The sequence below is a fragment of the Nuphar pumila genome, chromosome 6 (genome assembly GCF_984573655.1).
Source record: "Nuphar pumila chromosome 6, dmNupPumi1.hap1.1, whole genome shotgun sequence".
Classification (NCBI taxonomy): domain Eukaryota; kingdom Viridiplantae; phylum Streptophyta; class Magnoliopsida; order Nymphaeales; family Nymphaeaceae; genus Nuphar; species Nuphar pumila.
This window is the reverse complement of record NC_143254.1, coordinates 98,780,283-98,807,646: the sequence shown is the minus strand read 5'-3', so window position 1 is coordinate 98,807,646 and position 27,364 is coordinate 98,780,283. Positions and strand designations below refer to the sequence as shown.

At 37.6% G+C, this 27,364-nt stretch overlaps 1 protein-coding gene across 2 annotated transcripts; it reads left to right on the top strand.

Annotated features, from left to right (window-relative positions):
* The first annotated feature begins 20,167 nt into the window (after window positions 1-20,167).
* LOC149835363 (uncharacterized) lies at window positions 20,168-27,014 on the top strand. Of its 2 annotated transcripts, none has more exons than XM_090010508.1 (6): window positions 20,168-20,747; window positions 22,516-22,666; window positions 24,819-25,030; window positions 26,157-26,321; window positions 26,443-26,568; window positions 26,689-27,014. In XM_090010508.1, exons 1-6 carry the CDS (start codon window positions 20,571-20,573, stop codon window positions 26,773-26,775), a joined length of 918 nt encoding a protein of 305 aa, XP_089866634.1. In that variant the 5' UTR covers window positions 20,168-20,570; the 3' UTR covers window positions 26,776-27,014. The 2 variants fall into 2 exon arrangements, with proteins under 2 accessions (XP_089866634.1, XP_089866635.1); XM_090010509.1 differs by having other exon boundaries at window positions 20,179-20,747; window positions 26,160-26,321.
* The last annotated feature ends 350 nt before the right edge of the window (window positions 27,015-27,364 follow it).

The window sequence follows — 27,364 nt, the reverse complement described above, 5'->3', positions numbered from 1 at the left end:
TGTTGCGGAGGTTGTGTGCTCGACAGGTGATGGCCTATCTGCTCAAGGTGGTAGGTGGGTCATTGATTCTGGAGCCTCTGGTCACTTGTGCGGAAACTCGAGCAATTTTTTGAGTTTAAAACCTGTGACAGGTCAGAAAGGGGTACGTCTTGCTGATGATAGCTCTTCCCCAATTATAGGGCAGGGAAACATCTCTATTACCCCTACTCTTCAATTGTCACATGTTCTTCATGCTCCTTCGTTTCCACAGAATTTATTATCAGTCAGTCGAATGACAAAAGAGTTGAATTGTAGAGTGATTTTTGATCCTATGGGATGCACCTTTCAGGACTTGCTGACGGGAAGAAGGATTGGTGGTGGCTATGAGGAAGGTGGTCTGTATTACCTTCACCAACCAGAGGTTTCGGCCCACTCTGCTGTTACATCATCCTCAAGTCCTCTATTGTGGCACCATCGTTTGGGTCACCTTCCAGTGACAAAACTTCGTCGTGTCATTCCTCATATACCTCCCTCAGTTTCTTTTCAGTGTGAAACATGTCAATTGGGAAAACATTGTCGAAGCTCTTTTCCCTCCAGTCAGAATCCATCAAGTGGATTCCGAATAGGTCTCAATGTCGTTATTATCTAGTTATTGTTGATGACTTCTCGAGACTATCGTGGGTGTTCCTGTTAAAAGATCGGTCTCAAGGTCCTGTCATTCTTAAATCTTTAATTGTAGAGATAAAAACTCAATTTGACATATGTGTTAAAATTGTTCGCACTGATAATGCTCTTGAGTTCAAATCCAAAGACTTACTTAAATTCTACTCTGGTAATGGGATTCAACCTCAATTTACATGTCCTCATACCTCCCAGCAAAATGGGGTGGCTGAGAGGAAACATAGACAAATCCTTAATGTTGCTCGGTGCCTTATGATTCAATCCAATATGCCTGCTACATACTGGGGCGATGCGGTTTTGATAGCCGGGTTTCTTATAAATCGCATGCCGTCCAGTTCTGTAGAAGACCAGATCCCAATTCAAATTCTCCATCCAGAGGCTCCTTTCTTTCCTATCCCCCCTAAAGTTTTTGGATGTGTGTGTTTTGTGCATAAGCTGGGTCCTGATCGAGATAAACTTGCTGCACAGTCTATTAAATGTGTTTTCCTTGGGTATCCTAAAAACAAAAAAGGATATCGTTGCTATGACCCTATATCTCATAAAGAGTATGTCAGTGCGGACGTTACCTTCTTTGAGTCTAGTCCTTATTTTTCGAGTACTACTCCAAGGTTACAAGAGAGTCAGGGTGATGTCTTTCCTCTGCCAATTCCCCCTTTTCCTTTAGAGTCGTTCACTCCAAAGCCTGTGGCTCCATCCTCTAGGGAGTCTTGTTACAGAAACATCAAATAACCTCTAGTTTAGAAAAACTTATTTACTAAAAACATTTTACTAAAAACATCTTAGTCTCAACATGATGTGTGACTCGAAAAATAAGGACGTTGTTGCTTACACTGACGCGGATTATGCAGGATCTGTTGAAGATAGGAAGTCAACATCTGGATTTTGTGTGTTTGTGGGAGGAAATCTTGTTACCTGAAGGAGTAAGAAACAAACCGTTGTAGCCAGGTCGAGTGCTGAATCTGAATACCGAGCAATGACCCAGACTGCAGCTGAGATTATGTGGGTAAAGTCAGTCTTGACCGAGCTTCAGGAGAAAGTATCCCTACTTATATTGATGATGTGTGACAATAGGGCTGCTACATATATTGCCAACAATCCAGTGTTTCATGAAAGGACTAAACATATTGAAGTTGACTGTCACTATGTTCGCGACTTTGTTCAGGCTGGGTATATCTGCACAGATCATGTATCTTCCGAAAATCAAGTAGCTGATGTTTTTACCAAAGCCATGGCGAGACCAAATTTCTCAAAGTGTTGTGACAAGCTGAGCATGATTGATATCTATGCTCCAGCTTGAGGGGGAGTGTTGAGACTAAGATGTTTTTAGTAAAATGTTTTTAGTAAATAAGTTTTTCTAAACTAGAGGTTATTTGAATCTTATTCTTTAATGAGGGACATGGGTGTAATTTTGTTCTTTGGACTCTCTCTATTTAATATAGAGAGTAGCCCTAATTGAAAGAAGATTTCCATTCTTCTCTCTCTCTCTCTTTCTCTCTCTTGTTTACTTGAAAACCCTAGCCGCAAACTGTAACAAATATATTCTAATATAATAGAATTTTTACTAAAATAAATCGCGGCACCAGTGATCTATTTTGTTCTACCTCAAAAATTCCAAAAATCAAAGTAAGTTATTATACCAAAAACTTATAATTTAAAATGTTAAATATATTTTAGATACTTGTATCAAAATTATAGATGTAAATTATGTCAGCATTTGCATACCCTGATCCATGTTTATATGCTTTGAACTATGTTTGCATGCATTAATTCAGGTTAGTATGCTTTGAATGCTTGTTATAAAGATTGTGTTTCAATAATGAGATTAGGGTTTAATAAAACTCTGCAGACTTTGAATTAAAATGCCTGAACTTGTTGTTTATGAAATAAATTATTTTGGCCAGTCTATGGCCATGGTTCAAGTAACATTTGTTGTCATAGAGCATGTTGATTAATGTGTAGCATGTGATTATTATTGAAATGTATCATTGTACTAAAAATTTTCTTATGTAAAAGTTGTTAAATGAATCATGCTTACACATAAACTTAAAGTGATTTTCTACCTTCATAGTGAAATGCTTGTAAATACAGAGAAACATTGAATGGGTTGAAAACCTAATAAAAAAATATAGCATAATATAGTTGAGGCTTACCTTAGAGAAGGTAGGTGGTACAAGACTCGAGTGACATGTGAAATATTTTTAGCAGCGATAGATTTTCATGGGTTTTCTATCACTCACAGGTTTTGGAAACCGATGTAAGTGACTGCTCCAACTTCTGCAGAAGTTTCAGGATGCATCCGAAGCAACGCTTTCAGTTACCCTTAGAAACATTCTTTTGATTGCAAATCATTCTCCTTGGGATCCATACACTAGTTATTTAGGGTAATTAAAATACACATTGACATAATAAACCTCGAGATGGTCTCGGTTGTACGATGATTAGTGGCTTGTGCTTACGCACAGGGTTAATAAATATCGAAAGAAAAACTCTAGTAATGAATAACTATGTGCAAAACAATGGACAATATCATTATGTGTATTAAATACATGAGTTGTTACTTGTTTTAAATGCATGAGTGCTTGTATGATACTGATTACTTTTATACTTGTTTTTATGATCTAAATTTGAATTACATAATTAGTGTTAAATCATGATTCCTAAATATGATTTGATATTTTAAAGTTACCTTTAATTGGTATTTGCTTATCAGGTTGTTATAAGTCTGACCTCATTTTATGGGAAATACAGGTTTAGGTATGGAATAATCAACATTGCAATGGATGTTGGACAATAGCAGCATCGAAGAATTCAAATTTCCAAGATCTCAGGATTAATTTAGGATTTGTTTTAAATTTTTAATCCTAAATATTTTATTATCTAGACCTTGTGTAAAGGACTGCGACTATAATACTTGTTTAAATTTAAATATATTTTTATTTATATTGTGGTTTGTGAAATATAACCCACCTGAGGTTTTAAATCGAAGCTTAAAAACTGCTTATGTTGTTTATCTCAAAAGAAATTTTTTTTTTTATGCATTTTTAAAGGATTTTAAATCTCAGGGTGTTACAGCTACAAAAATATTTTTCTTGAAAAATGTGAATAGAGAATAATCAACCTTTGACTGGGAAAAACCATATTGAATAAGAGTGTTGGAAAATTTAGGCAACCAATTTCTAGGGGCTTGTTTGAGCCCACATAACGATTTGTTCAATTTGCATACCAAGTTCTTCCCTTGTTTTGCAATCCCTAGAGGCAATTTCATATAAACTTCTTCATCTAATTCACCATCAAGGAATGCATTATGGACATTCATTTGGTGAAGAGTCCAATTTTTAATTACAACAGTAGCAAGCAGACGCCTAATAGAGACCAATTTGGCTACGAAAGCAATTGTCTCATGATAATCGAGACCTTCTTGCTGAGAGTAACCCTTTGCCACGAGACGAGCCTTATACCGCTTAATAGACTCATCAGACCTGTATTTCACCTTGTATATCCATTTGCAACCCACTCGCTTCACACTGTTAGGGAGTGAAGTAACAAACCAAGTGTTTTTCTCTTCCAGAGCTTGTATTTTCGCACTAATGGCATAACGCCAACAAGACTCTTGAATAGCTTAGTGATAGGAGATGGGTTCAAAGACACTGGATATAGCCAACAAAAACTTTTTGTGAGAGTGTGAGAACTTTTGAAAAGAAACACAATTGATTAAAGGAAATTGTGTACTGTTTGGTTCTTAACCCGAAGTGAGGACTGAATTGGGTTTGGACTGAGCGGCCATAAAGTAAAAGTCTCTAAGGAGAATAGATGGACATTTTTCTCTGATTAATCGGTGAAGATGATTTTCGGTAGTGCTTGGGTTTTGAGCAGAAGGTTAATTTGCATTTGGTGAAGTGGAGGTGTCAAGAATGAGAGTAGGCGATTGGTGATTTTCTATTTCTTGTTCTATTGGGGATTCATACATAGGTGCAGGGATTGGAAAAACAATTTCATTGGTCTTCTCATCTATTATATGGTAAGAAAAAATCGATTAATGAAAAACAACATCACGACTTATGAAAACCAAATTACCTTCTAAATCAAACACCTTATAAGCTTTTTGTCTACCTATGAAAATGCATCTCTTGGCCCATGGGTCAAATTTGGATTTGATTTGATCTGTGTTAGTAGTATAACACAAACATCCAAAGACTTTGAGATGATTATAAGTTAGTTGTTTATTAAACAATATTTCATAAGGTGTTTTTTCACCAAGTTGTGGAGTGAGTGTTCTGTTTATGAGGTACGGGGCCGTGAGAATACATTATCCCCAAAACTTAAATGGCAAGTTGGATTGGAACATCAAGGCCCTTGCTACTTCTAGCAAGTGTCTATGCTTTCGTTCAACTACACTATTTTGTTGAGGAGTTGACACACAATTATATTGATGATAAACTTTGTTTTCTTTAAAGAATCACTAAACCTCATTAGAAAAAAAAATTGATCCATTGTCAGACTGATCCAATTTGATTTGACACCGAAATTGGTTTTGTATCATATTGAAAAAAAATTTAAAAGATATTTTGCTTCACTCTTGTGGTGCATTAGATAAACCCATACACATCATGAAAAAGCATCAAGTATTGTGAGAAAATAATGGGCCCCACTCAACAAGCTTTGATAATAGGGTCCCCATATGTCAACGTGCACAAGATAAAAAAATTTTATTAGTGAAAATCTCACTAAATCCAAAAAGTAGCCTAGTTTGCTTGGCTCGATGACATGCATCACAATAACATAAATTGTCTGCAGAAATTTTAGTCATATTTTAAAAATAGTTTCATACGAATAGATGAAGGGTGAAAGTGTGGGATTTAGTCTTTGATGGGGTTAATGATGCAACAACGGGGTTTGACACTTTTAGCATGTACAACCCATCTTGATCCTCACTTGCTCCAATCTTTGTCTTCAATGCAAGGTTCTGAATAATACACGAGTCAAAAAAAATAACAGAACAATTCAAGGACTTAGTTAATTTACTAACTAAAATGAGATTAAATTTAAAAGAAGGTATACACAAGGTATTTCAAAGGGAGATAACATTGGATATTTTTACCAAACCTTGGTGAGATGCTTTAATGATTGAGCCATTAAGAAGTTTAACATGAATATTAGAGAATTCAAACTTATCAAAAAAAATTGAAGACGTGACAATATGATCACTTGCTCCTGAATCAATAATCCAAGAAGCATGAGAGAAAGAGTGAGATGACAAATCTACAAAATTTGTGTCGAGGGCTTGCCTTTGATATATGTTATGAGTTGGTTGTACTCACTATGGGTGAGTGAAACAGTCTCATCCTTTACCTCATTTTTTTGAGATGATACAACATGGATGGATGAAGAGGAACATGTTTCCCTAGATACTCAATGAGCTTAAAACATTTCTCTTTCACATAACCAGCCATACCATAATGAGAGCACATGGGACATGCTCATCAAATTCCTCTATTTTTGTCACTTGAATTCAACTGAACCACATTCATATTGATATCCTTATTTTCAGCATGAGAGGCAGTAGAGTAGAGTGTCAATTTATTTGAGGGGGTTGTAGGGACAATACAAGCTTCTCTACTACGCTCATCTTGAATGACAAGAGCATAAACTTTAGTGACTGAGGGCAGTGGATCTTTGAGAAGAATTTGACCTCTAGTCGTGTCATATGAATCATTCAGGCCCATAAGAAATTGAAACACCTTATCTCTCTCTTGTTGATCTTTCAGTTGCTTAATTGCACCATACGTGCAGATAGGTAAAGGATTGTAAGATGAAAGCTCATCCCAAAAACTTTTAAGTTTAGAAAAATATGATGCCATAGACATTAAATCTTGGTGAAGGCGAACAATGACACATTGAATTTGATAAACACGTGGGGCTGTCACGGGCTTACTTTTTTCAATAAGCCAGTGTGATGCGACAGTACTTCCTTACCGCTGCAAGCTTTTCTACTGCTCTGTCATGGGCATAGAATGCTTCGCAAACCCATAACGCGCCAAGCTGCCCAAGTTAGCTAGCCTAACGGCCAAAGACCGCGTACCAACACATTTCCATGTGCTAAATCATTTTCATTGGCCCTGTGCACCACCCCATGCGCAACTACCTACCAGAAGCTAATCAAGCGCATTTCCAAATGTGCATTCCATGTAGTCCATGTTGCATAGTGTATAGCCGTCCCATATCAGCTATCACTTTCAAAAGAGACACAAACTTTGCCTTAGCTCTGTGTGCCATGGAGCGTATTGCGATTCTATGCGCACAACACAACAAAACCTCGCCACTGAAGGAACACAACCTTGTGGCCCTCAGTCCAAAGACTAGATGATGATTGAACACCATAGCGAAGAGCACTACCCAGACTCATTCGCCGGCACCTAGACATTCACTCGCCTAGCCTCGAGTCGCCATACTCGGTTGAAACCACCTAAGGTGATTTCTAGGAGAACTAGCCCTAACCCACATGCACCCCTTGTGCATCTAACCGCTACGCGTGGGAAATTACAAGCCAAGAGGTCCTTAACCAAATCACCAAAGGTAACATCCTTTGATCTATTGGCACTGCTTAATCAAACATTTGTACCGCTATACAACAATGCACTAACGATGATACTGATGCCTATCGCATGTCGTGCTACCACCGCACATCACCAATCAAGTAAACGGATACAGCGTGTTTCTACACTCGATGCATTTTCCACTTAATAGAGCTTCACACTGCGCATGTCCCATTCTAAAAGATCAACATGGGATATTCTCTCCCACCCAAAACCATTGTCATCCTCGACAATGCTGATGTAGGTAAGAACACAACCTTCACTGATATGTTAATTTCTCTTTGTACTTATCTTTGGTTTACTCTTTTTTTTTAGCCTATTCAACTTGTTCTAGTTTGCATCCACCATCGCCGCAACCTTTAATATGCCAAGTCATATTCCTTAACGTGTCTCTGATCACTTAGATAGTGGTCTTCTACTTTATCAACATCGAGCATTCACTGTTCGTGAGACCCTAGTGCAGTCTCAAACAGAACCAGGTCATCATCGCCCGCACGACAAACTTGTCATCTTCATGCACATGGTTGGGGTGCCTTTCGACCCCAGCAAGGGCAATTCCAAGCTCTTCATGGTTCTCGCAGAGAAAGATGACCACCAACGTGTGCCGCAGGGATATCAACTCCCTTAAGCACCAACTTGTGAATTTTTAATGGTCCAAACTAGTCCTCAAGTGGGGGACGCCTTCTTGCATATCACCTCAAAGTGATCCTTCAAAGCGTCTTCTTGGGCACTCATCCTCACATGGGCATCTTTGGCCCAACGCTGAAAATCTTCTCTCAAAGTCAGCACGTTGTAACTCTCTCTCAAAGTCAGCAAAATATTTCTGCAGGAACTGACAAGCCACGAACAATAACTTTTTTGGCACACATAATCCATAGAGGATCTGCCAACTCAAGGGGGCCAAAACAATGAGCATTCTGCTAAGCGTGGGCATTCCGCTAGCCCACAATCTTGAGAGAGAATCTAGAAGTTTACTTGAGTCTCCCATACCCAAAGGTGCAAATTCATTCAGCCGAATCCAACGTGCATTCTCTGCATGCACAAGGCAAACATCATGCTCCACCTGTGAGTCTAACGCACAACTGGTAGGAATCTTTGGCTTATCTACGTTCTCTTAGCCAACTGAACAACAAACTTATATTTATGTTTGTCATCGACAAGATGTCGCATACCATCCTGCCAACATCTTGTTTTTATGCTCGGTCAACCACACTTCAACTGTGAAAATTTACATAACTAAGATAATTCATCATTGTCCTCTTTAGTGTCGCACACAATGAACAACAAGGTCTCCGTAAATCTTTATGCTCTGATGCCAATTTTTCGTGGGCTTACTTGTTCAATAAGTTAGTGTGGTGCGATAGTACTTTCTTACCGCCGCAAGCCTTTCTATCGCTTTGTCATGAGCATAGAATGCTTCGCAAACCCGCAACATGCCAAGTTGGTCAGCCTAACGGCCAAAGGCTGCATACCTACACCTTTCTATGTGCTGAATCATTTTCATTGGCCCTTTGCAGCTGCCTAACAGAAGCTGATCAAGTGCATTTTCAAATGCGCATTCCATGTAGTCCATGCCGCATAGTGCATAGTTGTCCCATACCAGCTATCACTTCTGAAAGAGGCACAAACTTTGCCTTAGCCTTGTGTGCCATGGAGTGTATTGTGATTCCATCTGCATAACACAACAAAACCTCGCCACTGAAGGAACAAGACTTTGTGGCCCCCAATCCAAAGGCCAATTGATGATTGAACACCGTAACGAAGAGCACCACCCAGACTCATTTGTCGGTGCCTAGGTATTCACTCACCTAGCTTCGAGTCACCATACTCGGTTGGAATCACCTAAGGTGATTCCTGGAGAAATTGTCCCTAACCCACACGCACCTTCGTGCGTCCAACCGCTACGCATGAGAAATTACAAGCTGAGAGGTCCTTAACCGAATCTTCAAAGGCAACATCCCCTGATCTGCTGGCACTGCTTAATCAAATAACGCTTCACGTCTGTGCTGCCACACAGAGATGCACTAACGACAATACCAATGCCTATCACATGTCGTGCTACCACTGCACGTCACTGATCAAGCGAACGCATACCGCACATTTCTACACTCGATGCATTTTCTACTCAGTAGAGCTCTGCACTGCGTATGTCCTATTCTGAAAGATCAGCCTGGGACAGGGGCAATGCTTTGAGAAAAGCACTCATGAAGGTCTCTCCACACTTCATACGCAGTGATAGCGTAGATAATGCTATTAGCCAAGTCTCGAGAAATAGAATTTAGCAACAATGATAAAATTATATTGTTGCACCATACCTATTTAGGGTAATTCAAAGAGTTACTTTTGGGTTTCAAAATTGATCCATCTATAAACCAGATTTTATTTTTGGTACTCAACACCATTATCATAGCTCTACTTCAAGTGGGATAATTGTCCCATCAAGCAGTCGAGACACTAAGGCAGCCTCGAGACTATCATAATGATGCAAATTAAATGGACTTGTTGTTTCATCAGAGGAATTCAAAGGATTCGGAACTGTTTCAGTCATTACACTTAGCTAAAGAGATCAACAGAACACTTATCTTTGATTTGGTTTTTGAAAAACTGCAGAATATGATACACCAATAATCAGCGTCAGGTGTTGTCAACGATGGTATGCGCAGAGGCTGAGCAACTAATGAAGAGGACCGAGCTTGGTCTCGATCTGAATGAGCACATACACTGAATGGGATGTGGGTCAACGATGGTATGCGCAGAGGCTTTGCAACTGATGAAGAGGGCCGAGCTTGATCTTGATCTAAATGAGCACAGACGTTGAATGAGATGTCAAGAACCCTAAGTCGATCAAGATATCCTATGCTCTAATATCATGTGAAGAGCAAAACCAATTTGAAGAAGAGAAAAAGATGTATATTTTTCCATTAGAAAGCGCGCACACACACACACACACACATATATATATATATATATATATATATATATATATATATATATATATATAGAGAGAGAGAGAGAGAGAGAGAGAGAGAGAGAGTTCCCATGACTTAAGGGAATTGTTTTGATAGACTACAGCGCCGTCAACCTATATTCAGGAACCTTAAATTACAGTGTGTCTGAAAGATATCTCTTATCGTCAAACTCAATGGTTTTCCATATTTTCTGATAATTGAACTCAACGTGACAAGCATACATGGTGGCAAATATATCACACTCCAATCCAAATCCACAAATAATTTTCAGGCGGTCTTCATCGGAGATTGGTACCAGAGTGGCAGCTAATTGATTGGTGATGGATCTGATGTGCAAATGCTCCAAGAATTGATTCCTATAAAAACAAGCATATAAATCACGTCAGACTTTTGAAAAAAATACTAAAAATCGAATAAAACGTATGGTGGGTAGGTTTGGCATGCTTTTTAATGAGTAGGTTTTCATTTCTCTACCTCTTCATGTGAAGGTAACATGGGACAAGTTTTGGTCCTCACTTGAGAGGACAATATTGGCAACAAGGTCTAGTGCCCGAGGGCAAAGGTGGTGTCTTTTATCGGAAGGATTACTTCGACAGTAATATGGGTTTTTTTTTTCATCCCAGCTTCAGTTTCGAAGAGGACCAAGACTGCTATACAAAGCTTCCTATGGGGAGATCAGGAACCCCACTGGTAAGGTGGGATGCGATTTCACAACCCGTTCCTCTAGTCTGTCTGAAAATCAAGGACCCCCAGAACTTCAACGACGCCCTGTTCAAGAAATGGTGGTGGCCAAAGTGTTGAGGACAGTGTGCACTTCAAGGCTGCCCACTTCTGTAGAGTGTTAAGGTATAAGTAGGGGATAGTCGATCTACTAGGTTTGGTAGGATGTATGGGAAACAGTGGTTCCTCTCAGGGTTTGTTATTAGGAATTGTTTTGGGTGTCCAAGGGAACCAATGGTGCCATAAAGGAATTCTGATCTGAAGCTCGTGGTTGGAACCTGTTATTCCAATCCCAGAATGGACAATTAGAACACTAGGCACTGATGGAACTCCTCGCAGCTTAAACATGCAGAAGATACCATCTGTTGGAGGTTCTCTAAGGATGGGGACTTCTCCGTGGCTTTATGTTATGGTTCTAGATGCTCCTCATCGGTGCAGTGGCTTCCTCATGGGGCGTTGTGGGGTGGTGGTCTGCCACCAGTAAGTATAGGCTTTGGGATGCAGCAAAGGAAACTACCACGCATCTATTTGGTGGATGCAATTTATTTAGGAACCTTCACCATTTGTATTGGGAACACTACATCAATTTGGTTGGTCCCTCGCATTAGCCATGAGACCTATAACTTCTTGCATCAAAACACCAAGCTTCAAGACAATATATGAGTGTTCAAATGGAGATGTTGGTTGCTGATCTCTTGGCCTCAGATCTAGCTGCACTTGAATGAAATAATATTCAGTATTGAGGTTAAGATCAATTTACAATTTGTCCATAACTAGTTATGGGATTGCTTGAATCTCACTCAGGGTCATGCTCAATGATTTTTATTGGTTTCTTTGTCAATTGTTACCCTGCACAGATCACACATATGGGGGTCTTTTGCTTCTCCCCCGACTTGAAGTGATATCTCATCACTTTTGTAATTGTTTTCTTATCATACTAATGAAATTTCCTTTCATCAAAAATAAAAAAGGTATTGAGAAGGCAGGGGGGTTTGGCATAATGGGTGGGGCCTAGGCCGTTAGACAGGTTTAATTGCTGTGAGTGTCACTTTCTTGGACAGGTCTATGTCTAGCATAGGCCCAAGGGATGAGGGTCCTAGCCTCTAAGTTTTACGCTTCTAGGCCAATGACAGTAGGTATGGCAAACTGAGCCAGCAAGACCAGGGTCTTCAAGCCCAAACATGGTTCCTTAAAAAAAAAAAGGAAAAACCATTGAGAAGGCACTCATCAGAAAGCTACTGCACAGGTGTACATAGTCACAGGTAGGGGTGTCAACCGCCCAACCGGACCCGAACCAAACCCTATAGGGTCTGAGTATGGTGATAAATAAGAAGACTCGATTAAGACCCATGTCTGGACCCAAAGGTCCGATGAATACATGGACCTGGGTATAGTTTATAAAATTTTATACCAGACCAGACTAGAGTTTTGATTAAGACTCACAATTTTTCAATGTAAATATAAAAAAAATATGGTCTTACCAGGTTTGGTTCATATAGTTTTTTATCGGATCTGGATGTGGTTTTTCTTATAGTGGACCTGATTATACCCGATACCATACCCAAAAATCTTGTCTAAGTCTAGTTCCACCTGGGTCGGAACTAAACCAAACCCGTTGACACCCCTAGTCACAGGTTGCATCCAGTGTGCCGATGGGTGATTCAGTTTTTCCTAAAATCATCTCTATCAAACCTAAACACACCAAACACCCTTTTCATCGAATCTGACTCTATATATGGATTCAACATGGTCAATTTCAATGTTGTCCGAATGGTTCGTGAACCAAATTATTTTACAAAACGATTCAAAGAAATTACAAAAGAAAAATATAAAACAACAGACTGAGTAGACGTGAGTACCCATGAGTTTCTACTGGATGAGTTGGCCATAGCAGAAGTTGAGTGTAGAAATGTCTTTTAGACAAAAAATGTAGAAATTCGTATTTTTCTTGAAAGATTTGTTGTGTTAATTAATTTATCTATAGTAAGAATCCGTCAATGTCACTTGACCAATATGAAACACTATCGACTGTACCAATGTCCATGAGGGCTACGTTGATCGCTAAGAGGCAACCCGTTAATTTTGCCAAGTTGAAAGGACATCACAAGTTTGAAACCCATGAGTGAGCATCCCTTGTCACAAGGTCAAAGTTAACATACTCCTTGATGGTCAAGGAGGACATGAGGTTTTTTCACCTATAATTAGTAGGGGTGGGTGTCAATGGGTTAGATCTGATTTTTTCACGTATAACTGATATCAAATATCATACAACTGACTATTCCCTAAACATCTCATCTATAAATTAATCCTAAATCAAACAACTTCCTATTTGATAACTTTCTAAAAAAACAAAACTTATGATAAAGATATGGATCAAGCATAATGATTCAATATCCAAATACAAAAAGTTTCAAGTGACAAAGAATCTAAAATCTGAAATGAATCCAAATAGACCTTGTTAGACCCGGTTCATTTTGCTCTGCTCCTGCATCATTCTCCTTGGGTTAGAGAAGACTCATCCTCGAGTTAGGTCTCGCTTTCGCTTCTACCAATTAAGCGCTAACCATAGAAAATAATGAACCATTGAAACTTCTAAAAGGCTTAGATCCACTATCACTGATGAGAACCAATCCAAAGAAGGCCCAAGCAATTAGTAAATTTTCTTCCAAGGCCTTAAGAGTTAAGACCTCATTTCCAAAGCTTTGGAGGGCCATCGGAGTACTAGATATGCTGATTGATATAATAGGCAAAGTCGAACCCCTTTTTTATAGTGTTTTCAGTGGAGAAACTTAGCAAAACAATTAAAATGCTAGAAACACTAACTTAGCTAATGGTGTTAGAGTTTGTAACTTACAATTCCATTTTGGTAGAAATGCTACATGGAAGTGTCAATTTAATTTAACTTTTCTCTACATGGGTATGAGTTGACACAATTTCAACATCAGAGTTCCAAATCTTTCTGAAAAGTAGGACCCAAGAACATGTTACTTTTCAATTTTCCATTGCTTTTGGGAGTTCGTTTGGTTTATCCAGGCCTTTGACTCTACTTGACCGTGTGAATAGCAGATAGACTGGTCTTAATCCAGACAACTCGAGTCAAGCCCCAACGGATGACGAGCTCAAGTTCGAAATCTCTCTCTCTCTCTCTCTCTCTCTCTCTCTCTCTCTCTCTCTCTCTCTCTCTCTCTCTCTCTCTCTCTCTCCGATTCTTCTTTTCTCCCTCCACTTCCCTTCTGCACTACCATCACTTTCACTCATTCACAGAAACCATAAGTTTGATACTCTCATTGTATGATACATCTTCTTGGCCTGCCTTTGATATCAACCACCCTCTCCTTTTTCTTAAAAAAATAAAACATTCAATATAATGGAGAGAGAGGTAAGACAGAGTGATGACAGTTCACCCAGTGTCAGCAATACAAGAAGATTTACAAGACAAGCTAGAGAGCAAGACCCTTTACATTAAGCTCTTCCAATACGACTTTCCCCGACCCAGCTTGGATCAAGACTCTCGGCCATTTCAATATTAGTCTTTCTTTTAACTTCAATTTTATCCTCAATTGTATGTCAGGAGGAGGCACCCTTGAAAACTCTAGCATTCCTTTCCAATCAAATAATTTCCAGCCCCAAGAGGCGTTGGCGTAGTGGGGTGGGGGCCTTGGCTGCTAGACGGGCAGTCAAGGTTTGATTATCATGGGTGTTGCCCTTCTGCGCAAGCCAATGCGTAGCATATTTCCTTGGGGCAGGGGTCACAGCCTCGGAGTTTAACGCTGTCGGCACAACCACCGTGGGTATGGCAAGCTGAGCCAGTGCAACCAGGTCTTCATGCCGGGTGCAGTTTCTTCGGGTTATCAATTCAAAAAAAAAAAAAGCAAAGAATTCTCCACATTATCAAAAGTCATGCTCGCCATACAAAGTTCCACCTACCATGCATACCATGCAAAGAACCAATCTCGCATGTGGTAAGATGTGGCTCCAATTCAAGTTTTTATCACCCCGGGCTTGCTTGAACTCAGTTAATGGATCCGATATTGGATCAAATGGATCTGATCCAAATCAATCCAAAGAATGCAGGACAAGATCACCATCTTGTAGCCAAATGGACAAGAGTACAACTCATAAGAATGAGGAGGTTTTGGATAAGAGCACAACTCATAAAGATTGTCAAATCTAAGGAGATTATATATGACTAATGGAGACTTACCTGGTGAAAACACATACGATTAGGGGTAGGCAATGGGCTGGGTGGCCCAATGGACCAAGCCGACTCAGCCTGCCATGGGCCAAGTTTGGGCCAAGGTTTTAAGCCTGGGCTCATTAGGTATCGGGCCAAAACCCGACCCGTTATATACATGGGTCCATAGGCTTGGCCGATGGCTTGAGTTATTTATTAATTTTTTAATAATATAAAATTTTAAAAATTAAGTATTGCATAGTAACTTAGTAACTATTACTATTTAGTAAAAATATAATACCATTATGTTGCATATTGTGCGTAAAATTTCTAAAGCATGAGAGCATCCCTTCGTTTATTCATATAAGCAAACCATAAAGAGCATGATTTATATTATTTATCATCATATGCAAATAAATATCCACATGCATGTGCAAAGTATAATTCAACTATCACTTTTCTAATGCATTGCAATATGTGCATTAAGATATCATAAACTAGAAGCAATATGCATTACAAATAAAGCTTAAGTTCTTATATCCATATTCAATTTGGATATGCACCAGATTCATAATCAACTTGAGTTGACCCATTATTCCAAATATTATAAGTTCATTCATTTTAATCTTATAAAAAATGATAATAAGCAATCAAATAACAAGCATGACAACATATAAGTTAAGATCCATTAACATATCCAAACAAAAATTAATATAGTTCAAATCCATATCTTTAGGGTTTAAATTATCCATCTTCATATCCACAATAAAATCTATGTCAAATTTGAATTCATACAATATATTCAACATTATACTTTTCTGAATCCATCTCTGAAATCATACAATAAGAGGATGCAATAAGAAACTACCCAAAGTATACATGCATCAAAACATGCATATTTTCATATAACCAAGTTAAATAAACTTGAATGTTATTATACTAATTTGAAACCACAATAAATTCATATATATAATAGGAGCAAACAAGAACTATCTATAAGCACATGCAATAAAGTAATACGCAATCTATAAAATATTCTTAGATCTTATAGTACTAATATGGATCGAACTCACATGTATCATGTAGGTCCAATAGGTCCAACCGAATGCAATGGAATTGTTATAACGTCCCAAGATTTTTAACGACTTATAAAACACGTAAAATTTAAAAAAAAATATTAAATAATCATCAATGGAAACATTTTTAATTTTGGTTAAAACCCCCAGGTGGGTTACATTCCACATAATAACTATTATACTAAATTTAATGTGGATAACCTTTTGTATTCAAAATATTGCAACTCAATAAACAATAACATTTTTAATAACATGTATTTATAATTTAGTGCCCAAAAAAGAAAAATGATTGACTCTCGACGCCGCCTGAGCATCCCACATTCGCTTTGTAACTATACATCACTTGAAATCTCATAAAAAGGGTCAGACTCATGAAAGCCTGATGAGTCTACACCAGAACACGTAGTGAGTATATAGAGCTAATACATATTGCATATTAATGATAACATAATCTATTTAATCATATATCCATGATATACATCAACTATTGTACACATACATGATATATTTCAATTAAGAAAACATAATGCATTCATTTGTAAATTAATTAAGTGATGTGTCATTCACTAACATGTTTAACTTATTCAATCATAATTTCATGCCAGGATCCATAGTTGATAAGGACATGAAACCTCAAAAGACACATGTAGTATATCAAAATGAACCTTCTATCATAATCAACATAAATAATCACAAGCATACATCATTAATCTAGTATATCAGAATTTACTTTCAATATTCATCATCAGAGATTTATTGTATCTTGAAAACAAGTTTCACTCTAGATAACCTGGTCTTGGAAATGTATAATCTCATAGAGAGTTTCTGTCCTAGTCGGATTAGTTAATCTTAGATAATGCACTTTCTCACAAGGATTTACCATCCTAGTGTGTTTCCTGACCTTGGACAAGGCACCTCCTAACAGAGATTTGCCATTCTAGCCGTATCACTTGATCTTGGTCATACACACCCTCACAAAGATCTCTTTTGAAAAAGTTTATCAATGGTTCAATTGCCATACATGCATAAAGACAGTTAACTACTCACATAGTTAAGGGCTACCAATTAAAGTACAATCATTCATACATCCAATTAACCAAACACAAGTTTATCGGCCACTACTTTAGAGTACCAATGCATATCAATTCAGATGACTATACACAAGGCCATGAGCCACATGTCTGGGCTTGATTAATTAGTCGATCTCACATAAAAAAAACTATCACATTTCTCATTTCTATCATGATATAATTCAATCATTTCATACATGCATCATATCAGATATCACATCTAGCAACATATTATAACATCACATTTTATAATATACATGTGTTCATAAATTGAACCTCTAAGCATGCACATGAAAATCTAAAATATGCATATTCGATATGTCGAATCAATTACATTTCATAACTTGCGTATATAATTCAGAATATACGTATTTAATTCCAAACATACATATTTTATAGTACGAGACACCTAAACCTTAACACATGCAAATATATACCTATATTCATAAAACTTTGCATGTATATATATATATAAGTCATAAAATAATGCATACGAGCATCCATTTTACTTAATTTAAATCTTGCATTAGATTTGTACAAATACCAGAGTTAGTGTAATTTATCCTACATTCACATGCATGTATTAGAATCGAACAAACACCGGAGTTAGTGTAGATTTTTTCCTACCTCAAAATCTATGTAGTTTTACAAGGAGTAGAAAATTCTGAAAATGACAAACTTTTTCAATAGCACTTGAGAGTTACTTCAATATTGTGGATTTAGAGAGAACCTAATTAGAGGTTACTTGAAAATTCATGAAAAAAATAAACTCTTTTACTCTAGGAAAATTGGCACCAAGGAAAAGAGAGAGAGAGAGAGTTATTAACAAAGGGGGGTATTTATAGAGGAAAATACAACATGGTAAGTGTGAGTGTGATGTGAGATGAGTGATGTAAGGGGAGGTAGGTGAGAGATTTAAGGGATTGTGATGAAATTTGATAAGGGATTTAAGAGATTAGAAATAAGGAATGTGATGGTTTTAGGTTTTAGGCCATTAGATCCAAACCCAAATTCATTACCCATTTTATTTCTTAGATTCAAATAGGGATCCAAATACAATTTAGTTTTAATTTACATTGGATTCACCAAATGAATCTAATCCCAATCAAGTATGTTGATTCATTTGGGTCTCATAGATCCAAATAAGGATCATTAGGTTAAAAATTTTGTTTCGGGTGGGTTGACTCATGTGGATCTGTTAAAATCCAAACTCAAATGACTTTTGGATCTACTGGGTCCGATGTGTTTTAATTGGATATTCTGAATTCTGAATTTTGTAGATGGGTTTTGATAAGATCTTTACTAAGATCCAAACCTAAATACCTTTTTTGATCTCGTAAATCCAAATCAATACTTGGATAATTTAGATTTACTCTCTCTTAAATTCTTAAACAAATTATTTCATTTATTAATTAAATATAACTAATAAATATTAGCTAATTAATTAGTCCAAAAATAACAAATTAAACTAAATGCTAGAATAATTCACTTTTTAATTACTTTAAAATTTCAAAAATTTGGCAAGAATTACAATTGCATAATTTAATTAGATCTACTCGGATCTATTCAGGTTCAACAAGATCTAATATGTTTTACCATGTCCAACCAAGTCTATTAGAATCTGATATGTTCCAACTTGATCTAACCTGCTCCCTAGGGATGGGCAACCGTCCTAGTGGTCCGATGAGCCAAGCCGACTGATCCGTCATGGACTGGGTTTGGGCCATGATTTTAGGCTCGGGCCCATTAGGTACCGGGCGAAAACTTAGCCCGTTATATGAGCGGGCCAGGCCCAGCCTGACCCACGGGCTATTGGGCCGGCCCGATGGGCCTAAGTTATTCATTAAAAAATTTAATAATATAATATTTTTATAAATTAATTATTATATTTAATTCATTTTTTATTAATTTTAGGAATGGGTAACTATTACTAGTTACTAATTTTATGCTTTTTTATTTAATTCATTTTTTTTATGTTCTAAGAATTAATGTATTAATTTTATTAAAAAATAACCTACAAATGGATTTGGATTAGGCCTGATCAAACTTGACCCGCTTCACATTTGCCCATTGAACTAATGGGTCGGTTCATGGGCTTTTTCTTCAAACCCGAGCATGTTAAAAACCGGGATGGTCTTATTCTCACTCCTACAGCTCCCATATCAACTTTATTGATCAAATAGTATATGATCTAATCCAACTTGATACATTATAAAAACTGGACCAATATTAGGCTATACCAGATTCATATATTAATAGGATCCGAACATGAATAATATATATAAACATATCAAAACAATATGCAAAACACAAAATATTTCAAGATCTAATATAAATACATGCTAAAAAAATCAAATTCTTTTATAGCACGATAGAGATCCAATCCAAATTACAATTGGATTAATAAAAATAAACCATGAGTTTTTTGGTCAAAGACTGAATATCAAAATTCTAACCCATTATAGATTATCTCAACCGAATATCAAACTTATGAAATGATTCATGATGTATTTAGCAAATCAGAAACATTTTTTTTGCAATATAAGAAAAGTCAAAGATTATTTTGGGCAGAAACAACAAACCATAACTTTGAAATAAATTTTTAAAAATATTTTGAGTTAAATAAAAAAGTTTAGGTATTTCAAAAAAAAAAAATTAAAAGTTGTGAGCACGTTGAAAACCCTTTGATATCGGCCCTCTTTGATATTTTTCAAATAATAGAGCTTTTTCTGAAATTATCCAAAAATAGAGCCTTTGTTAACAAATATGAGACCCAAAAAGGATAAAAAGGAAAAATAAGGGTAGACAAGTAATTTCACTCAAAAAAATGCCTAAACAAGAATTACCTGAGAAGAAAGGGGCAGATACATAATATCACTTTAATAAATTAGAAAAACGTATAAAAGGGTAGAGCCCCTCGTTCTCGACCTTGGAGAAAACGAAACTAGCCTCTCTTCTCCCTTTCATTTCCCCCTTTTTCACACCGCCGCCACCTCACACCGGACGATCTGCCGGACTCAGCCGACCGGCGAGAAACCTTCCCAAGCCGGGTACGGTCTTCATTGCACTGCCGCCTCTCACCGGAGGCTCATCCGGGTTCAGCTGACCGGCGACTGCGGCCGCCCGACGGAGGGCTCCTCTCTGCGGCATCGTCTCTCCGGCAGTCGCCCGACGGAGAGATCCTCTCTGCGGCATCCTCTCTCCGGCAGCATTTTCGGGTTAGGGTTTCGGGATTCTAGGGTTTGGCGAATTTGCATGGGCGTGTAGTGGGAGCCTGCGGCGTCGTACTTCCATCCGTGTCGGAAACCATGTCTGCGATAGTCTGTGGAAAGCGGTCCCTATTTGAAGAGCTTCCCGTATCGAAGAGATTGCGCTGCTCCGGCAGCACCTCGACGATCCGTTTCTCTCCGACCAGGGTGGTCGCGGCCTCCGTCGACTCGCCGCTCTTGCAGCTCCGGGGAATCTTCCCAGATATGGACGAGAAGGTCCGTTTGCTGCCTACCTTTCTTCGCAGTTTTCCTGATTTTCCGATCAGATTATGCTTCTTATGATCCGAATTGTTTGGTTTTGGTTGTTGTCTGTTGATAAATTTGGTTGGGGAATGAGATTCTGAATTGGGTTCAATAGTTCTATCGGATTGTCTGGATTAGATCAATCATTTTTCTTTCCCTTTTTGGTTATTGTATGTGATCGTTTAGGGTTTTAAGTGGTTACCATTTGAAACTTTTGGGAACTTCTGAACTTTAGTGATATGACTTTATTCGGTTCTCAAACTTTGGATCATTTTGTCTCTATACATCAAGTTGTTTGTTTTTCTTCTATTGGATTTTGGCACTTGTTTTTGTGATCTTACTCATTTGGTCGTCTCTGCGGTTATCAAAACAATTTTTTTGCAACGTTCAAACGCAATCTGCTTCTTGCTTCTTCTACTTTTCTTTTGTGAGATTGAAGCTGGTCAAGACATCGTATTTCATGCAACTGTCAAGTTGTCAACTATGAGTGAGTGGAATGCAAGCTGCATATGATTTTTGAAATTTCTCAAATCCATTTAACTATGATTTTATGAGTTTCATAAGTATCTAGATATGAGGTGGATGAGGGATTCTGCTGCTATCTAATTAAGGCAATTGTATGTGCTGCTGATAATTCATATGCTCTTGATGTATTTATTTGCACCAAGTTATGTGGCATCCATTCCGGTTAGGAGATCTAAAGAAACAGTTTTCTTTTTGTCGTTTGATGCTTTCTCTGACACCCTTTTGGAGCTTCATCCATGGGACATAGAAAGAGGAAATAATGAAGAAACATCTGTGCATATTTGATTCTGTGGCGAGCATTTCTTTTACATTTTTTTTCGTGATATCTTCTGGTGGATGGTTACTTTTCAGTTTTTTTTCTGAGGATTGGTGTTACCATCAGGTCACAAGATCTGCTTTGATTGCTATTTTGGATTATAGGCGTTGAATTAACCCATATTCTGTCTTCTGGATCATTGATATGCCACAGTTTACAAGCATTAAGCTGGTCTACATCAACATTTTTCAGATGATTTTGGAGCTAGATGAGCTAGTTGGAATAGATGGAATATGGCTTATTTAAGTTTGCTTATATGGAACCACAAATGCTTGTTTCTTTTTTACTGGCTGATGTCCTCTTGAGGCATTTGAAAGCAAACTCAAATACATTTTGGTATTGAATTTGTGATTCATATAATTATCTTATTTAAATTAGGAGTAAAATATGCGTCTTCCTCTCCATTTGGATGATTAAAAATATGTTCACATTTTATGGTTATGGTCTTCCTTGCAGTTTTTTATGCCTTGATAATAAAATTATTTTTATATTTTACTTCAATTTCTTATTCATTTTCATACAATGATGGCATTAATGGTCAAAATTTTGGAGTGTGAAGAAGATTGCAGTATCTGTTCTAGAAAAAGAACTATAGCTGTTCTTTATTATGGTGCTTCATCTTCAGCTCTATATAATGCTGAATTGCTAAAATGACACAATTAGACTGTGCAGTCTGAGCAACTTTATTGCTGGTAGCCTGTAAATTGTGGTCTTGCTTTCCATGTCTATATGAATCGATGTTTCCTGTGTTGGTTTTATTGGGCTGTCACTTGTTAAAGATTTTTGGTGGTTTAGATCTCATTGGTGTGCATGTAAAATTTATCCAGTTAAATTTCTTGTGCTATTTGTTACTCTGAAAAGAAATATCTATAGAATAATTCAATGAATCCTCTTTTTCAGCTTCTTGAACAAGAACTTGAAGCATGTGGCAATGATGTGGATTCTGCAATCAAGAGTTTGAATGAGCTTTGTTTACAAGAGTGTAACATGGCTTCTCCTGGGGGCAAATCTGATGTTAAAGAGGAAGTAATTGCTCAGCAATCTGCAGACGGTACATATTATTTCATTTTCATAGTTCTTGGGGTGGTGACAATGGTTACCCTTAAAGTTTCATTAGTTCTTTTTCTACCATTGTGTTAACGGCTTCACACTCACAAGTAAAGAATAGCGATATATGCAAATTAAGACTAATGTCTTATGGCAACCTGGAAGAGAGCCAATTTTCACACACACACACACACACACACACACACACACACACACACACACACACACACACACACACATATATATATATATATATATATATATATATAGTTCATTGTAGGTACAATCGAGTTGGAATCTCATGATACAAGTTGTTTTGATTCTATTTAACCTCGTAAATGTGTTCAACATGCTCAATTTAGTGGATATGGCCCTTGAATATGTTTGTTTGATGAAAAAATACATTTTTTGAGTTGGAAAAAATTGTTGTATTGACAACCATTATTTTTTGCATCACTGGAAAAATCTATACATAGGTCAGATTTTGCTGATTCAAAAGCTGTTTCCCACTAAAATCAGCATGTAGATCACATCCATGGGGTCATTTGGACCAAAAAATGTACAAAAAAGGAAGTTTGCTAAGTCGTTACATACAAACAGTTGTAGCAAACTTTAACCCTATATATATACATGTGTGTGCATGCGTCATGCCTCCTTTTTAGATACTAACGGGTTCATAAAAAAATTTTACCCTTACGAAATTTGAATCTGATATGGTGGTTTTGATGCATTAAATGTTGCCACCATGGGTATTTCAGAAATTTTAAGGGGTGAATGACACATTTCTTGTCCCTATATAAGTATGATGTCTTTTAACTTTTCTTTTTCTTCACAAACTTACTAAAATGCTTGTGGTGTTGGTAACTAATGCTTGAAAACCATCATGATATTTCTAGTGAAATAAATTTGTTTTGAACTAGGCTATGTCACATAGGTGCGGGTGCGGTGAAGCGGCACTTTAAAAAAACTTGGGTGCAAGGGTGCGGGGAAAGTATATATATATATTTTAACAGTTTTAAGTTAACATTATGTGTATGTGTGTGCATTTATGTATTTATATATATAATATAGACAAAAATGGACTTGATTAGGGTTAACTGAATCTACTTTTAAATAGGAATGGACCTCAGTGTGATTGACTTCACCTAACACAAAGGAATCTGTGTCCAAGTGTCACACCCGCCTGGGTGCGGGTGCGACGTGGGTGTGTTGCCCTGTTAGAAGAGTCTGTGTTACATAGTATCCAGGTAACGTCCATTAAAGGTCATACAGATTAACAATTACCTCTTCACATTAAATTGTCTATAACTTCAGTGAGGTAATTCCTTGTGATATTATAGTTTTTCTCAAAAATCATGGCATTTTTTAAAATATGAACACAAAAAAATAGAAAAGAAAAAATAGGTTATGGTACTTTTCTTGGGATAAGCATGGTAATATTCTTTTGTGTAACTGTAAAGAAAGAAAAGTTTTCAAAATATGGGGTTAAATGAGATAACTGGATGGTTATGGTACTTTTCTTGGGATAAGCTGTTTATATTCTTTTGTGTAGCTGTAAAGAAAGAAAAGATTTCAAAATATGGTGTTAAATGAGATAGCTGGATGGTTAGGTTGCACTATCGTAACCGAGGGGTCTTGTGTTTGAATTCCATAGGGATTATCCCCCAGCTTGTCTATCCCAAAACAGAAAAAGAAAAAAGGCTTTAAAAAAAATAAAGAGCCAAAGAAAACCGGAAAAATGAAATAAAATTCACTCTGAGAATATTGTGGTAATATCATGACAAGCTTATGATATTTTAAATAGGTGATAATTTGAAAAATATCAAGATATTTCCCTTCTTTTTTTTCCTTTTGTATTGTATCTGTCAATGCCACAATTTTTTATAATGTTGCCTATATCTTTGACAGTGATAGAATGGTTAAGATTTTTGCCATATAAAATTTATACTTTTCTCTTTGCAACTACAATGTTTTGTCCATGTCCATTTTTTGCTATTATGTATTCTAAGGCTATCTCTTCAAGATTTTGATCCTTAGCAAGACGCTTGTGAAGACTTATATACAGTGTCTTTTCTTTGTTAGGATTTTAAGTAATGTAATGGCTGGTCTTTATATTGAAGAAAGATTTATTCACCTTTTGGTTTTATCATTGGTAGTTATACTGGTCAACGGTGAAGTGCCTCTCAATGGTCCATCTCCTACTGATCTTCCAGCTGATGGCTCCAAGTGGGTGCAGTTGTTTGTGAGCGAAATGACAAATGCTTCTGATGAGAATGATTTAAGTTTACGCATTTCAAGAATTTTTGAGGTGCTGGAGAAATCGATTGTCTCTCGAGCTGTCGAGGTTGTATCAGAAAATGGTCGCAAGGTATTTTATTTTATCTTTACAGATTAATATAGATCAACATTGGAAATTCGAGGTCGTGATAATTCTTCATGTTATGAAGTACTGGGTGCTAGAAATTTTCTTTTTAACCCATAAGGATGGTAAGAAAAAATATTCTCCTACCAAAGTCTTAGGGACCGTTTGCTTGTCATGGAAAGTGAGTGCTTTTTGCGGAAATACATTGGGCATGCATGTCCACAGGGTCCAAAATGTGCAAATAAACATGGGAACACGGATTTGCCTCGACAGGTGTGCCAAAATACATGCAGGACACCCCCTTTTCCGCAGAAAGTGTTCTCGTGGGGGGTGCGGGTCCGATTTTGTATCCGCGGAAGAGGAAACTGCGGAAGAGTTGCTGCGGCTTCTCTTCCGTGACATGCAAATGAGGCCTTATGGAGGTGAGACATCCAAGGCTGTTCTCTGCAGCATTATCTGACATCCTTTTTCAAACTTCAGGCCTTTTCCTCTCACGTGCCCAGTCTTGCTTCCAAACCCAGCCTCTTTCTTTCCTTTATATATCTTCGGTTCATTGATGAATACAATGCTATCTGCAAAAATAAACAGCTGTTTACCTCCCTTTTGACCGCATTCATGCATCATTGGCCCTTAATCTATCTGCAAATGTTCAAATTCAGGTGGAAGATCAAGATAGTCTTGAACAGTATCTTGTTAGCTGAAGCTGCTTATCAAAAATAGGAGATTCTGAACCAGGCATTTGTTGGAAATTGTTACATCTTTAATTTAGTTAAATTTTATTAGCTTTATTGGCAAAGTGAGTATATTCCCTTTGTATTATTATCTTCAATTTTAATTACAGCTTATTGGAAAATGATTTTTTCTTTTTTATATTCTTTTCCTTTCGCTCCTTCCCAGTGCTTTAGATTTCCTTTTAACCTTTTTTATATTTCCAAGATTTTCCTGGCAAAAACAGACATATATCACACTCGATAGATTGTTAGTTTTTCATCCGCCTGCTCCATTGCATGGGCAGCTCAACATTGAGTTGCAGTTCTGCTGATAATGAACACACATTAGATCAGTTTTGTTTGTTTCAGTCATAAGTTGCCTCGGTCTTTGTTTTTCTCAAGCTTGTTTTTTGTTTGGCCAGGAGAACTTGATGCTCAAGGAACAAATGGGCTCACATCTTAGCGACATGCAAATCCTCAAGCGAGCTGTGACCATCCAGCATGAGCGGCAAAAGGAATACGACGAAAGGGATCGAGAGATGCAGCAACGCCTCACTTGGTACCAGGAGCGAGTACACACACTCGAGGTTTGTATTCCTTGGCCCCCATATATGTTGGAGGTAGAGAGCAACATTTGCATGTACTTGAGTGTTTGAAAACAATATCTTCGTGTACTTAAGGCTTTTGTTATCTTGATTGGTGTTTCAGGTGAATAACTATGCGTTGACAATGCATCTACAGCAGGCACAGGAGCGGCAAAAGGAATACGACGAAAGAGACCGTGAGATGCAGCAACGCCTCGCTTGTTTCCAGGAGCGTGTGCACACACTCGAGGTTTGTATTCCTTGCCCCCATATATGTTGGAGGTAGAGAGCAACATTTGCATGTACTTGAGTGTTTGAAAACAATATCTTCATGTACTTAAGGTTTTTGTTTTCCTGATTGGTGTTTCAGGTGAATAACTATGCGTTAACAATGCATCTACAGCAGGCACAGCAGAGTAGCTCTATTCCCGGGCGCTTTCACCCGGATGTGTTCTAGTTTTTTTACTGGATATATTACATTGGTATAGAACAGAGATGGGCGGGGATTCCTTATTTGCTTAATAAATTGTTCCAGGGCTAGCAGACACAGCAGAGTCTCTCTCTCTCTCTCTCTCTCTCTCTCTCTGTGTGTGTGTGTGTGTGTGTGTGTGTTGGCCCTGTTAGTCATTTGTTAAAAGAAAATTATGAGGCCTATTTGCTGAAAAATGATTTGCACAATCATGCAATTGTTTTACATATCTCCATTCTTATTGTTGTATTCATTAGTCCAATTTTTCGATGCTAAACTGCTGAGGGAGGGCCCTCGACCTTTATTAGAGAGTAAAAAGAATGAAACAAAACGACATCATCGAAAACAAAACAGCCAACCCCAAAACCGGGAGTGGCTCAGTTCCACCCAGAGGAAGGAGCCACTGGAGCTTCTCACAGCCAGAGAGGTAACAGACAAAACACCAGAACAAAAGGAAAGCAGTTAGTATGCCATTTGCTGGGCCTCTGGCTCCCTCAACTGATTTGCAGCCGTGTCCCAAGCCAGATATTCGTTGGACACTTGCAGTCTACTACTCTGAAGTACATTCGAAATCTTG

Coding starts and splice junctions, on each gene's coding strand:
- LOC149835363 (XM_090010508.1), top strand. CDS start 20,571: ATGTCTGCGATAGTCTGTGGAAAGCGGTCCCTATTTGAAGAGCTTCCC. Junction 20,748..22,515: donor TCCCAGATATGGACGAGAAG/GTCCGTTTGCTG, acceptor CCTCTTTTTCAG/CTTCTTGAACAAGAACTTGA. Junction 26,569..26,688: donor AGCGTGTGCACACACTCGAG/GTTTGTATTCCT, acceptor TTGGTGTTTCAG/GTGAATAACTATGCGTTAAC.